Raw genomic sequence first — 15,691 nt, 5'->3', positions numbered from 1 at the left:
ATGGGAGGAGAAGGGAGGGGAGCGGATGGGAGCGGATGGGAGGGGAGGTGAGGGGAGGAAGGAAGGGAGGGAAGGAGGGAGGGAGAGAAAAGAAAATATTCATAATAAAGGGGTTATTTCCTGCCTCAGGTTCTTATTTCCAAATAGCAAAAGTAACTCATTAAAAAATAATCATCTTTAATCAGCCTTAAATTGCTTAGTATTTATTTTCCTCTGGAGTATTTTTTCCCCTTTATTTACATCTTTTTTGCACTCTTCCCATTATTTGATTGTACTGGTCTCTTTTCAGGGTATTGCTATACAATTATTTGTGCTTTTCATTTTCTCACCCTTGGACAGAAGACAAGCAGTTCAGAAAGGTTTCTAAAGTCTCCTGGACCACAATTAAAAGACTCTGCTGGATGGTATCAGCTGACACAATCTTCTTTTCCCTTTCTTTTTTGAGACAGGGTCTTGCTCTGTCACCCAGGCTAGAGTGCAGTGGTGCAATCTCCGCTCACTGCATCCTCGACCTCCCCAGGCTCAAGCGATCCTTCCACCTCAGCCTCCATAGTAGCTGGGATTACAGGTGCTTGCCACCACACCTGGCTAATTTTGGTTTTTTCTTTTTCTTGTAGAGATGGGGTTTCTCCATGTTGCCCAGGCTGGTCTCAAACTCCTGGGTTCAAGTGATCCTCCCACCTTGGCCCCCCAAATTGCTGGGATTACAGGTGTGAGCCATTGTGCCCGGGCTGAAACAACTTTTATAGATTAAAAACTTGCCTTTGTGCCAGACTGTGCCACTTTGGAAGAGGTTTATTCTCTAGGTCATAATTGGTTTTGTTGTTGTTGTTGTTAAGAATGCTTGCTTTTCCAAAGTAATATGAACAAATTCCCTGGCACAGAGCAAAGTCCACTGAAGGATGTCCATGCTGGCATCCCAGCTGGCAGGAGTAGCAAGGATAAAATGGGAATGAATTTAGTTAGCAGTTCAGGATATTCCTAGTCAAAGCAAACCTATGATACAATCAGTAAAATTCTTAACTGAGTTTACTAAGAATGCGAGACGCTGTGCCAGTAGAGTACTCCTGTAAACCAACACACCTGATACATTCCTCATTTGCTCTACTGAATGACGTTTAGAATCTTTTCTTTAAAGAATTTTAGAATTCAACAAGATAAATTTTTTCCAGGTACTTTTCTGAATGTGTTGAGCCCTTATACATACTTTTTAAGGTAATTCAATCTCTTGGACTGAGTTCATTTATACCTATCAGAAGACTGAATTTAAAAAGCAATTTGATGCCTAACATGCTTTTTGAGCCTTTTTAGTAGCTTTTTGTGTTCACCATTCATAAAATTTTAACTTGGATTCCTAAAAGCTTGTGTGAGAACCAAAACTTTTTAAGTCCACAGTTCTCCAGTGAATTGCAAATTCTGCCAAGTGTGTTCTCCTATCTCAAGTGGAAGGTGGTTTAATGAAATCAGGTAACAGAATGGCACCGCGATAACATTTGCAAAACAGCTGCCAACCACGTGGGAGCCATTATAATTTTTGCCATCATCAATCATAACAATTAAAATAGGTATCACAATACTACCTAACTTTCTACTACACATCTGAAGTTCTCTGTCCATTTTTCAGATTTACAAATCGAAACAATTAAATCAGAACACAGCATAATAGGCAAACTACTTTCTGGTATACGCTTAAAGTCAGGACAGTCCCACCCACCTATGAATCCAAGTTTCTAATTCCTTTCCTTTCACAAGTATGACTTCAAATGTCCAAGCAGCCAAGAGAACCCAAACTTAAGCACCATATAAACAATGCTATGCTGTTTTTCTGTTTTTTTTTTTCTTCTAGAAGGCATCTATGCATTTATTTTTTCTTATTTTTTAGCATTTGAGTGTTTAACGTTCATTTCCAAAGATTCAAAAAGTCTCACAGAAAATAGAGAAATTGATCTCGTAACTTCAGATGCATGGGATCGCCAGAGGAACAACAACAAAAAAAAAGTGGGAAAATTAGCTTACTTTCTTTTTGTATTATTTTTAGAGGCCTGATAAATTGTGTTGTCATAGGGCTTTAAATAGAATTTCACTTGCCACCAAGGAAAGTCAACAATTCAGTGACAGAATGTTTAAATTCTATCCTATTCTTTGCTACAAACCATCTAGAAGGAGCAACATTCTGAGCATTGTCAGTTTATCCTGTAGCCCTATGGTTTTGGGGCAGATGGTTTGGAAGCTACAATACAACCACACAGGAAGGATGTTCCCAGCAGTATATGGTTACTGTCTAGCCTTCTGCAGTTGAATTCTTGTGCAGAAACTATTTGGAAGTGCTGCTCTGGCAACCAGTCAAGACCTAATGCTTAGTGCAATTCAATCTGGAAAGCGTTGCATAACTCTCCACTTGAACTTGGGTCTCCGCACTCTGACAAACTTCAGACCAAAAGAGGAGCCGTGAAAGCTGTCTGCACCTTGAAGTCTTTGGAAGGTTATCAGTTGGGTTGCCCGAATTTTGGTACACCCAGGAACTGCCTGTCTTTATGAGATTTTTAAATTTTTCAGAAAAATTATCCTGGATCGTTTCCAGCCTAATTAGAAGATACAATCTGCAGCCATAAGTTGCAGTACTTGATAAATGTCCCCAGCACCACAGTCTTTCCACCTACTCAGTCCCCGGTAATAATCTCTGACTCTTCTCATTTCCTCTTTTCAGATAATGAGAGAAAAGTTGCACTTAGAGATCTTTTAGGGAGGAGGACTGATGAGTCAGGCTGGAGACCTGCCTGCCTATCTGAGACGCTACACGAGTGATGCACACAGGCAACTCTCAGCCTACCTTTCAATTGTACAAACATCCATCCAGCCCTAACTCTATGCAATACATTCTGCTAGGCTATGTGCAGAGTATACACCTTCACACACATCCCCACACACCTCTTCCTCTATCAGCCCCCCCACTAAGCTCATAAATTCCAAAAATTTAAGATATTTACAACTCACGCTAAATGTGTCTTTTTGTTAACAACTTAGATGATGGACTCAAAAACACATTAATTAATTTTAGATCTAAAACCATCTTGGTGGTAAGAGAACGATGGTAAAGCACTGTGGAAGGTAAACGTTGAAAGGATTATCTGCCACTTAAGAAAGTGGTAGAGAACAGGAAGTACAATTTAGAAAAGGTGAATATTTGAGGAGAAAAGACAAACTGTTCACACAAAATAGATCACTATGGGTCATTTGACAAAAAATTATCTTTATGAGAATTTACTACCAAGAAAATAATATAGCTAAACTATTAGCGATTTATAGGAATTCATCAACAAAAATAAAAACTGTAAATAAAATCCTATCATGTCCCCATACAGTATTCAGATCGTGACTAGGGATAGATATGCAGTTATGGGAACTGCTTCTGAAGAAGTAGTGCAGAGCAGCATTTCTCGTACTTCCAGAGAGTACGTCTAGACAGGTGTTTTAAAAAACTCGTATTTCTTGGTCTCTCCCCAAGGGACGCTGATGCTACTGATTCGCAGGGTCACACTTCTGAGTAGTTCTGGTGGAGAACTGCTACACATCCCGAGGACTGAAAGGCAAGACCTAGGAAGAATGCTGACGCTCATAATCTACTCAAAGAGAACATAAGATGAAAATATAACCTAAGAGACTGAATCAAATAATGAACTAAGGACATCCTAGCATTCATGCTATACTCCCAACTCCTAGAAATGATGGAAGAATTTTCCACCTTTTTTTTTTTTAATTATACTTTAAGGGTACATATGCACAACATGCAGATTTGTTACATGTGTATACATGTGCCATGTTGGTGTGCTGCACCCATTAACTCATTATTCACATTAGGTATTTCTCCTAATGCTATCCCTCCCCGCTCCCCCCACTCGGCAACAGTCCCCGTGTGATGTTTCCCACCCTGTGTCCAAGTGATCTCATTGTTCAATTCCCACCTATGAGTGAGAACATGCGGTGTTTGGTTTTCTGTCCTTGTTGAGAGTTTGCTCAGAATGATGGTTTCCAGCTACATTCATGTCCCTGCAAAGGACATGAACCCACCCTTTTTATGGCTGCATAGTATTCCGTGGTGTATATGTGCCACATTTTCTCAATCCAATCTATCACTGATGGACATTTGGGTTAGTTCCAAGTCTTTGCTACTGTGAAGAGTGCCACAATAAACATACGTGTGCATGTGTCTTTATAGCAGCATGATTTATAATCCTTTGGGTATATACCCAGTAATAGGATAGCTGGATTAAATAGTATTCCTAATTCTAGATCCTTGAGGAATCGCCACACTGTCTTCCACGAATGAAGCAATTTACACTCCCACCAACAGTGTAAAAGCATTCCTATTTCTCCACATCCTCTCCAGCATCTGTTGTTTCCTTTTTGATGATCGCCATTCTAACAGGTGTGAGATGGTATCTCATTGTGGTTTTGATTTGCATTTCTCTGATGGCCAGTGATGATGAGCATTTTTTCATGTGTCTGTTGGCCTTTGAGAAGTGTCTGTTCATAACTTTTGCCCATTTTTTGATGGAGTTTTTTTTTTCTTGTAAATTTGTTTAAGTTCTCTGTGGACTCTGGATATTAGCCCTTTGTCAGATGGGTAGATTGTAAAAATTTTCTCCCATTCTGTAGGTTGCCTGTTCACTCTGATGGTAGTTTCTTCTGCTGTGCAGAAGCTCTTTAGTTTAATTAGATCCCATTTGTCAATTTTGCCTTTTGTTGCCATTGCTTTTGTGTTTTAGACATGAAGTCTTTGCCCATGCCTAGGTCCAGAATGGTATTGCCTAGTTTTTCTTCCAGGGTTTTTATGGTTTTAGGCCTAACATTTAAGTCTTTAATCTGTCTTGAATTAGTTTTTGTTTAAGGTGTAAGGAAGGGATGCAGTTTCAAGCTTTCTACATACAGCTGGCCAGTTTTCCCAGCACCATTTATTACATAGGGAATCCTTTCCCCATTTCTTGTTTTTCTCAGGTGTGTCAAAGATCAGATGGTTATAGATGTGTGGTATTATTTCTGAGGCCACTGTTCTGTTCCATTGGTCTACCTCTCTGTTTTGGTATGTACCATGCTGTTTTGGTTACTGTAGTCTTGTAGTACAGCTTGAAGTCAGGTAGTGCGGTGCTTTCAGCTTTGTTCTTTTGGCTTAGGATTGTCTTGGCAATGTGGGCTCTTTTTTGGTTCCCCATGAACCTCAAAGCAGTTTCTTCCAATTCTGTGAAGAAAGTCATTGGTAGCTTGATGGGGATAGCATTGAATCTATAAATTACCTTGGACAGTATGGCCATTTTCACAATATTGAACATTCCACGAGCATGGAATGTTCTTCCATTTGGTTGTGTCCTCTTTTATTTTGTTGAGCAGTGGTTTGTAGTTCTCCTTAAAGAAGTCCTTCACATCCCTTTTAAGTTGGATTCCTAAGTATTTTATTTTCTTTGTAGCAACTGTGAGTGGTAGTTCACTCATGGTTTGGCTGTCTGTTATTGGTGTATAGGAATGCTTGCGATTCTTGCACATTGATTTTGTATCCTGAGACTGCTGAAGTTGCTTATCAGCTTAAGGAGATTTTGGGCTGAGACAGTGGGATTTTCTAAATATACAATCATGTCAATGATGGAAGAGTTTTTACAATTAAATATATAATACTATAAAATGGGGGCTTTTGGTGACCCACAAATTCTGAGAAAAGCTTGACTTGGTAGGTAGGTGGGATCTTTTTGAAGGAAAATACCACCACCCTAAAAGCTTGCAAGAGAGGACTACTATAAAAGATAAGAGTTACTTTGGGGGTGAATTCAAGGAGCAGGGGGCAAACCGACAGCCAGCTGCCAAGACCTTATATGCTCTTTTTCTTTTCCACTGTCTTTAGGCAAGAGATAACAGAAATGTCCTGACTCCAACAGGAAGGAGGAATGAGGCCTGGAAGGAGACGCCAGTCCCAAATGGCTATCAACCTCCAGAAAATATGGGAGTCCTCTAAGGCTACAATTTATTGGCAATTTATTTATTGCCAATACGTATTTATTGGCAACCTCAATCAACACCACCTCTTGATCTTTCCATAATTATTGGAGGCTACAATAAACAGAGCCCTAATAGAGAGACTAATGAGGAATCCCAAATTCCAGGAAGACCAGATTGTTCTGCAAAGTGGTTGTACCTATTTAAGTTCCCATCAGCAACCTCCTGAAGCTCACCATAACCTAATAGATGTCTAACTGATGTTGTAGTTTACACTTTCCTGAAAATGCACAGAAAAGCTCATAGACCAGTTTTAAATTGTGGTGAAAAACACATTAACATAAAATTTACCATTTTAACCATTTTTAAGTGTACAGTACAGTAGTGTTAACTATATGTCCTTATGTGCAACAGATCTCTAAAACTTTCATATCTTGCAAAACTAAAACTCTATACCCATTGAACAACAACTCCCATTTCCCCCTTCCTCCCATCTCAAGGTAACCACTATTCTACTTTCTGTTTCTTTTTTTTTTTGGAGACAGAATCTTGCTCCATCACCCAGGCTGGAGTGCAGTGGCACGATCTCAGCTCACTGCAACCTCCGTCTCCCAGGTTCAAGCAATTCTCCAGACTCAGCCTCCTGAGTAGCCGGGATTACAGGCACGTGCCACCACAGCCGGCTAATTTTTGTATTTTTAGTAGAGATGTGGTTTCGCCGTGTTGGCCAGGCTGGTCTCGAACTCCTGACCTCCCGTGATCCACCCGCCTTGGCCTCCCAAGGTGTTGGGATTACAGGTGTGAGCCACTGCGCCTGGCCTTAGCTTCTGTTTCTACAAGTTTGACTACTTTAGATACCACACATAAGTGTAAGTAATCATGCAGTATTTGCCTTCTGTCACTAGTTTACTTCTTTCATCCACACTGTAGCATATGACAGGACTTCCTTCTTTTCTAAGGTGGAATAATCTTCCAATGTGTATATATACCATATTTTCTTCACTCATTCATCTGCTGATGGACATACAGGTTGCTTCCACCTCTTGGCTCTTGTACATAATGCTCAATGAACATGGGTGTGTAAATATCTCTTAGAGATCTTGTTCCCAATTATTTGGAAATACACACAAATATGGGATTGCTGGATCATTTGGTAGTTCTATTTTTAGTTTTTTAAGGAAACTCCATAATGTTTTCCATAGTGACTGCACTAGTTTAACATTCCTAGCAACAGTGTACAAGGGTTCCAAGTACTCCATATCCTCATCAACATTTGTCTTTTTCTCTTTCTTCTTTTCATAGTGGTCATTCTAACAGGTGTGGATTGGTATTTTATTATGGTTCTGATTATCATATCCCTGATAACTGGTGATGTTGGGCATCTTTTCATATGCTTGTTGGTCATTTGTATATATTCTTTGGAGAAATGTCTCTTCAAGTCTTTGACCTATTTTTAAACTGGATTATTTTGCTGTTATTGAGTTGCAGGAGTTCTCTGTATATTCTGGATATTAACCACTTATCCAGATATAAGGTTTGAAAAGATTTTCTCCCATTACATATGCTGCTTTTTAATCTGTTGATTGCTTCCTTTGTTGCACAGACATTTAAAAAATTCATGTAGTCCTATTTGTCTATTCTTGCTTTTCTTGCCTGTGCTTTTGGTGTCATATCCAAGAAATCATTGCCAAGTTCAATGCCATGACACTTTTCCCCTATAGTTTCAGGTCTTACGTTTAGATCTTTAATCTATTCTGAGTTAGTTTTTATACATAACGTAAGGTAAGGGTTCAAATTTGTTTTCTGAATGTGTATATCCAGTTTTCCCAACACCAATTATTGAAGGGACAGTCTTTTCCCAATCTTGTAGTCAGGATACCCTTGTCAAAGACCATTTGATCACATATGTGAAGTCTTATTTCTGGGCTCTCTATTCTGTTTTATTTGTCAATATGTCTGCCTTTATGCCAGTACTACACTGTTTTGATTACTGTGGCTTTGTAATATGTTTTGAAAAAAGGAAGTATGAGGCCTTCACCATGTTTTTCTTTCTCAAAATCATTTTGGTTACTTGGGGTACTTTGAGATTCTATGTATATTAAAGGATTCTTTTTCTATTTCTGTAAAAAAATAAAAACCAACCACCACTGACATTTTGATAGAAATAACATTGGAACCTGGAGATTGCTTTAGGTAGTATGGGCATTTAAAATACTAAGTGTAGGTTGGGTGCAGTGACTCGTGCCTGTAATCCCAGCACTTTGGAAGGCCAAGGCAAGTCGGTCACCTGAGGTCAGGAGTTCGAGACCAGTATGACCAATGTGGAGAAACCCCATCTCTACTAAAGATACAAAATCATCTGGGAGTGGTGCTGGGCACCTGTAATCCCAGCTACTCAGGAGGCCGAGGCAGAAAAATCACTTGAATCTGGGAGACAGAGGTTGAGGTGAGACGAGATCGCGCCACTGCACTCCAGCCTGGGCAACAAGAGTGAAACTCCATCTCAAAAAAAAAAAAAAAAAACTACCAGGAATGGAAAAAAATATAGTCATTATGCCAATTAAATAAAAAAAAAAAAAAAAAAAAAATACTAACCCATCTATGAACATGGGATATCTTTTTATTATGTCTTATGTAGTATCTTTTAGCAATGTATAGTTTTCACTGTACAAATCTTTCACCTCCTTAATTGCTTATTCCTAAACATTTTATTCTTTTTGGTGCTATTATGAGCAGGACTGTTTTTAAACTTCCTTTTTGGGTTGTTCTTATTAACATATAGAAATGTAACTGGTTTCTATTCTCTATTTTATTTATTTCTGCTCTAATCTTTATTAGTCTCTCCCTTTTTTTTTTTTTTTTTTTTTGTTTTTGTTTTTTGTTTTTTGAGAGGGAGTCTTGCTCTGTTGCCTGGGCTGGAGTGCAGTGGCCGGATCTCAGCTCACTGCAAGCTCCGCCTCCCGGGTTTATGCCATTCTCCTGCCTCAGCCTCCCGAGTAGCTGGGACTACAGGTGCCCACCACCTCGCCCGGCTAGTTTTTTGTATTTTTTTAGTAGAGACGGGGTTTCACCGTGTTAGCCAGGATGGTCTTGATCTCCTGACCTCGTGATCCCTTTAGGTTTAGTTTGTTCTTCTTTTTCTAGTTGCTTGAGGTGTAAAGTTAGGTTTCTGATTTGAGATCCTTCTTATATTTTTTTTCTTCCTTCAAAAGCATGTACACCTTCTTCTTTTTTAATGCAGGCATTTACCACTATAAACTTTCTGCTTAGAACTGCTTTTGCTGCATCCCATAGGTTGTGATATGTTGTGTTTTCATTTTCATTTGTCTCAAGTTATTTTCTATGTTTCTTGTGATTTGTTCTTTGACCCATTGGTTGTTTAAGAGTGTGTTAATCTCCACATATTTGTGAATTTTCCAGTTTTCCTTTTGTTATTGATTTCTATTCCCTTGTGGTCAAAAAAAATAGTTACTATGATTTCAGTCTTATTAAATTTGTTAAGACTTGTTCTGTGGCCTAACATGTGGTCTTTCCTAGAGAATGTTCTATATGTGCTTGAGAAGAGTGTATATTCTGCTGTTATTGGGTAGAATGTTCTGTATATGTCTATTAGGTCCAATTGGTCTATAGCATTATTCAAGTTCTATTTTCTTATTGATCTTCAGTCTGGTTAATCAATCTGCTATTAAAAGTGGGGTGGTGAAATCTCCTATCATTATTGTGTAACTGTCTCTTTCTCCCTTCAATTCTATTGGTATTTGCTTCATATATTTGGATGCTCTGTTAAGTGCATATATTATTGTAATTGTTGTATCTCCCTGAACTGACTCTTTTATTATTATATAATCTTGTCTCTTTAGATAGCTTTCTGATACAAGTATAGCTATTCCTGCTCTATTTTGGTTACCATTTGTATGATATCTATTTTTCCATCTTTTCATTTTCAGCCAATGTATCAAGTGAGTCTCTTGCAGCTAGAATATAGTTGGATCTTGTTTTCTGATCTATTTTGCTACTCCACATCTTTTGAATGGGGTGTTTAATTCATGTTCACCTAAAGTAATTACTGATAGAGAAGGACTTTTGCCATTTTGTTGTTTTCCATATACCTTGTAGTTATTCTGTTCACAATTTTCTCTTATTCCCTTCCTTTGCGTTTCATTGATTTTTTCATAGTGATATGCTTTGATTTCCTTGCCATTTTTCATTGTGCATCTCCTACAGGTATTTTCTTGTTGTTACCATGGGCATTACATTAAACATCTTAACAAGACAACTTTAATCACATACTAAAACACTACTCATTTACATTTCCCTCCCCAGTTCATGTTATCAATATCACAAATTACATCTTTTTCTATTTTTGTATTTATCAACACTGTTTAACATTTTTTACGCTTTTATCTTTTAAGTTCTATATCAGAATTAAAAAGTGAGTCATGTACACTCAGCCCTCTATATATCTATGGGTTCTGTATCCATGGATTCAACTAAATCATGGATCAAAAATATAGTATTTGCAGGATGCAGAACCTAAAGATTGACTGTTTATATCTGTAAGTTCCATATAGTTTACTGTGGGACTGGAGCATCTATAGATTTTGATATTTATGGGAAGTCCTGGAACCAATCCTCTGTGGATACCAAGGGACAACTGTACTATACAACACAGTATTATAAGATTTTGTGTTTGTCTGTATATTTACATTTATCAGAAGGCTTTATATTTTTGTATGCTTCCACGTTGCTAATATTCTTTCATTTCAACTTGAAGGACTCCCTTTAGAAATTCTTGTAAGGCAGGTCTAGTGATGAACTCCTTCAGCTTTTGTTTATCTGGGAATGTCTTTACTTCTTCATTTTTGAAGGATGATGTAGCCCAGATGCAGTATGCTTGGTAGGAAGGGTTTTTTGTTTTGTTTTGTTTCCTCCTTGGCTCTTTGAATGAACCATCCCACTCCCTTCTCGCCCGTAATATTTCTTCTGAGAAATGCACCGATAATATTATGGAACCTTCCTTGTACATGATAAGTCACTTTTTTCTTGCTGCTTTCAAGATTATGTCTTTAACTTCTGACATTTCGATTTTTGTATATGTTGGTGTGGGCCTCTTTGGGTTCATTTTTTTTTTTTTTTTTTGAGACGGAGCCTCGCTCTGTGGCCCAGACTGGAGTGCAGTGGCCGGATCTCAGCTCACTGCAAGCCCCACCTCCCGGGTTTACGCCATTCTCCTGCCTCAGCCTCCCGAGTAGCTGGGACTACAGGCGCCTGCCACCTCGCCCGGCTAGTTTTTTGTATTTTTTAGTAGAGACGGCGTTTCACTGTGTTAGCCAGGATGGTCTCGATCTCTTGACCTCGTGATCCGCCCGTCTCAGCCTCCCAAAGTGCTGGGATTACAGGCTTGAGCCACTGCGCCCCTTTGGGTTCATTCTTTGGAGTCCTTTGAGCTTCTTCAATTAGGATATCCAATTCCTTCCTAATATTTGGGAAGTTTTCACCATTATTTATTCAAGTAAGTTCTCTGCCCCTTTCTCTCTTATTCTAGGACTCCTATAATGTGTATATTGTTCCATTTGATGTTGTTCCACAAGTGTCTTAGGCTTTCTTGACTTTCCTTCATTCTTTTTTCTGTTTCTCTGACTTAATAATTTCAAATGATTTGTGTTTAAGTTTTCTCTTTCTTCTGTTGTGATCAAGTCTACTGCTGAACCTTTCTAGTAAGTTTTTCCATTCACTTACTGAGTATCTTTAGCTCCAGAGTATCTGTTTGGTTCTTTTTTAATTTCTCTTTGTTGCTAGTCTCATTTTGTTCATGTATTGTTTCCCTGATTTAATTTAGTTGTTTATCTCTGTTCTCTTGTAAGTGCCTTGAGATCCCTTAAGACAATTATTTCAAATTCTTTGTCAGGTAATGCATAGATCTCTGTTTCTTTAGGGTCTGTTTCTGTAGATTTATTTTGATTCTTTGATTATGCCACATTTCCCTGGTTTACTTTGTGTCGTTATTTTTGTTGTATTTTGTACATTTAAAGAAACATCCACTTCTCTCAGTCTTTATCGACTGACATGGTACAAGAGAAGACTTTCACCAATGGATCCAGCTGGAGATTCTGGAGGTCGGTCAAACCTCTTCCAGGGATGTATCTTCTCTGGGCTTACGCATGTGATTTCCAAATTAGAGGGCTTTACTGGTTTTTCGAGAGCTCCTAATCTCTCCCTCCCCCTAGTGTCCGTCTGTGGTATTGCAGATTCTCCAGTGCTGCAACAAGCTGCTGCGCTCTCCTTCCAAAGTATGCCATTTCTCTGTCAGTGCTGTGAGTCAGAACAGACAGACACCAGTCCCTCCAGTAGGCCCCTGAGAAGCCAGAACACTGGATGTATATATTCCATTCTTCTCCTCCCCTCCCAAAGAACAAGTCATGAGCTAGGCGTTTTCTCCCAATTCTGTTGAGCTATGCCAGCCTCCATCCACAGCACTGTCAACTCTCTGGTGCTACCACAAACCACTAAGCTTTCTTTTGTTCTCCATGGCCCCAAGACATCAAAAGTAGTCTTCCTTTATCCGCAGTTTTACTTTTTGTAGTTTGAACTAGCCATGGTCACCCGTGGTCCAAAAATATTAAATGAAAAAATTCCAGAAATAATTCAAAGGTTTTAAATTGTGCACTGTTTCGTTTGTTTTGAGATGGCACCTCATTCTGTTGCCCAGGCTGGAGTGCAGTGATGCAATCTCAGCTCACTGCAATCTCCACCTCCCAGGTTCATGTGATTCTGCTGCCTCAGCCTCCCCAGTAGCTGGGACTACAAGCATAAGCCACCACGCCTGGCTAATTTGTATTTTTAGTAGAGACGGGGTTTTGTCATGTTGGCCAGGCTGGTCTTGAACTCCTGAAATCAGGTAATCCACCTGCTTCGGCCTCCCAAAGTGCTGGGATTAAAGGCATGCGCCACAGCGCCCAGCCTAAATTGTGTACTGTTCTGAGTAGCATGATGAAATCTCATGTCCCACTCTGTCCCACCTGGAACATGAATCATCCCTTTACCCAGGGTATCCATGATATATACACTACCTGCTCATTAGTCACTTAGTAGCCTTACTGGTGGTCAGATCAACTGTCACAGCATCACTGTGCTTGTCTGCAAGTAACCTTCATTTTATTAATACTTAATAATGATCTCAAAGTCCAAGAGCACTGGGGCTGGCAATTTGGATGTGCCACAGAGAAGTTGTAAAGTGCTTTCTTTAAGTGAAAAGGTGAAAGTTGTCAACTTAATTAGGAAAGAAAAAAAATCATATGCTGAGGTTGCTGAGATCTATAGTAAAAACACATCTATCTGTGAAATAGTAAAGAAGGAAAAAACTTTGTGTTAGTTTTGTCGTTGCATCTCACATGGCAAAAATTACAGCCATCATATATGATGAGTGCTTAGTTAAGATGGAAAAGACATTAAAGTTGTGAGTGGAATACAGAAATGTGTTATGATTGATGGCAATCAGGTTTGGTACTATCCACAGTTTCAGACATCCACTGGGTGTCTTGAAACATATCCCCTATAGATAAAGAGGGATTACTGCATGCAATTTCCTCATCAGTGCTCCCTGTCAGTAGAGACAGAAATCTGTTTCTCAGTCTGCTCCCTAAAAAGTGAGAATGTTGGATGCACATTCCACTCTTCTTTTTCCCTCCCAAGGGAGAGAAGCCACAAGCTGGGTTTTTCCTACCAATCTCACCACGCTGTGCCAGACTTGGAAAAGGGCTATCACAGTTGATACGAAACAGATTTTTAAATCAATGTCAACGTGGCTATTCTACACTTTGAGCTTGCCTGCAGTACTGTGACTTCTTAATTGGTTCTGTAGTTCTCATTAAAATTTGTTGGGATGTATGTTGTAGTTAAGTCAATGTCTCTACTGGGAAATAAGGTCTAGGACTTCCTATTCTGCCATCTTGCTGATGTCATTCCTGAAGAACTCCTTTAATATTAGTAATTCAGTTTTCATCTTCTGGTAATGACCTGCTTATACTCCTTGCTCATTTCTATACTGGAGTGTCTGCCTCTTTATGATTCATTTTTCCAAGTCATTTCTATATTTTGCATTCTGATCCTTTGTTTCTATTTGTTAACAGATTTTAAAAATTATTTTTATTGTGAGCTGCTTTTTAAAAAATCAACTGTGATGCATATTTTGGGAGTTTGGTGTAGGGAGTACATACACATTGCACTGACTGATTTTTAAAGTCCTTTTAAATAAATGTATAATTACATAATTCAAAAGATCCATCAGTCAACATTCACCTCACAACTAAATCCAAGTCTTTACCTGACATGCAAATAAATAAATCTAAACACTCTCCATGTCTCCTATATGTTTTTACATTGCCAGATCCAACATAATGAAGATTTTCTCCAATGTTTTCCTATAATAATTATATATTTAAGGGTTAGGTGCAAAGGATTCCTAAAGGTTGAGGACAAAGACAATTTCTGATAGGACTTAAATCAGCAATAGCTTTACAAAAAAAAAAAAAAAAATCACCAAGTCCCTCAGTCCCAGATTCTCTCAGTTAATGATACATCAAAAATGAAATGCCCACCAATGAAAACTGAAATTCTTTCACAGACTGAAGAAACATTTGTAATGTGATTAATTGCCTTTTAATTTGTCTGAATCTCTTTGATTTGTTTAGTCTAGATTTTGGAATATCATGTGTCTTAAAATAGGGCATATGTTCACATCAAATGTTGCCTTGTAAATATCCTGACTCTGTGAGTGTGTGTGTGCGTGCGCGTGCGCGTGTGCTGGGAGAAGGCAGAGCCAGGGCAGGCCAGTGTGAGAGTACACACTTGCACCTGTGCACATTCTCCTCTTGCAGAGTGAGGAATCCCAGGGTAAAATTAAGCACTGCTCTTTCTTTTGTGCTCCCTACTGTAAATGTAGGCCTTTTTACCTAATGGGCCCACAAAAGACATTGTAGGATTTACTTACTGCTCTGTGAGAGTTGAGAAAATTGTGATTTTTAAAAGCGTTTGAAAAAACTCACCGATTTGCTATGTATTCCACTAAAATAATCTTTCTATATAACATACAACCATAACTGAACATCCACTTCCTATGAATTGTAAAATTTTCCTCTCATAACCAAACTGATACTGAAACTTGAGAAGAAGGATGTTTAGTTTAACACCTACCGCCTTTGAGTGTTAAATCCATTAAGATGATTCTCTCTGAGTTCAGACGCTAATGATAAAACCAGCTGTAAAACAAAATCAGTTGCAGGTTAACTCGCGCTGCAAACAGGATTACATCAGTTCTATTTTTCTTGGTGTGAGTGATATTTCCGTTGAGATTCCCTGAACCCCCATCTTCTCATGTTTTACTCTGTCAGAGTGAAAAGGAAGCAGTGCCATGTCACATTTACTAATAACTGGGATTTTATGTTTAATGTCTGTAATTCTGCTTTTCTATGAAAGTAATGAACAACAGACAGGTCATTAATTTCCTAAGAATTAAAACAAAATCCATTTAAAGAAAAATGAGTTTATTTCTTCATTTAAAATTTTCATTTGGAAAAAAAAAAAGTTTTTCTTGTATAAAGCTTCCAAAACACCAGAATGGTTGGCAAACATTAAAAATCTCATAACATTTTTTAAAAGAGTTACATCAAGATTGTAAGTTAAAATTTCTTACATTTGGCTACAATGTAAG

The 15,691-nt window shown here is 38.5% G+C and overlaps 1 protein-coding gene across 1 annotated transcript in view; it reads right to left on the bottom strand.

Moving 5' to 3' along the window:
• FANCC (Fanconi anemia, complementation group C) overlaps positions 1–15,691 on the bottom strand; it is a 165,090-nt gene that overhangs the window by 54,645 nt on the left and 94,754 nt on the right. Inside the window, exon 6 of the mRNA XM_011927516.1 lies at positions 15,175–15,239. Coding sequence (XP_011782906.1) covers positions 15,175–15,239 — 65 coding nt within the window. The remainder of the gene's footprint in view (positions 1–15,174; positions 15,240–15,691) is intronic.

This window comes from Colobus angolensis, unplaced genomic scaffold (assembly GCF_000951035.1).
Source record: "Colobus angolensis palliatus isolate OR3802 unplaced genomic scaffold, Cang.pa_1.0 Scaffold72, whole genome shotgun sequence".
Classification (NCBI taxonomy): domain Eukaryota; kingdom Metazoa; phylum Chordata; class Mammalia; order Primates; family Cercopithecidae; genus Colobus; species Colobus angolensis.
This window is presented reverse-complemented; position numbering and strand designations above follow the sequence as displayed.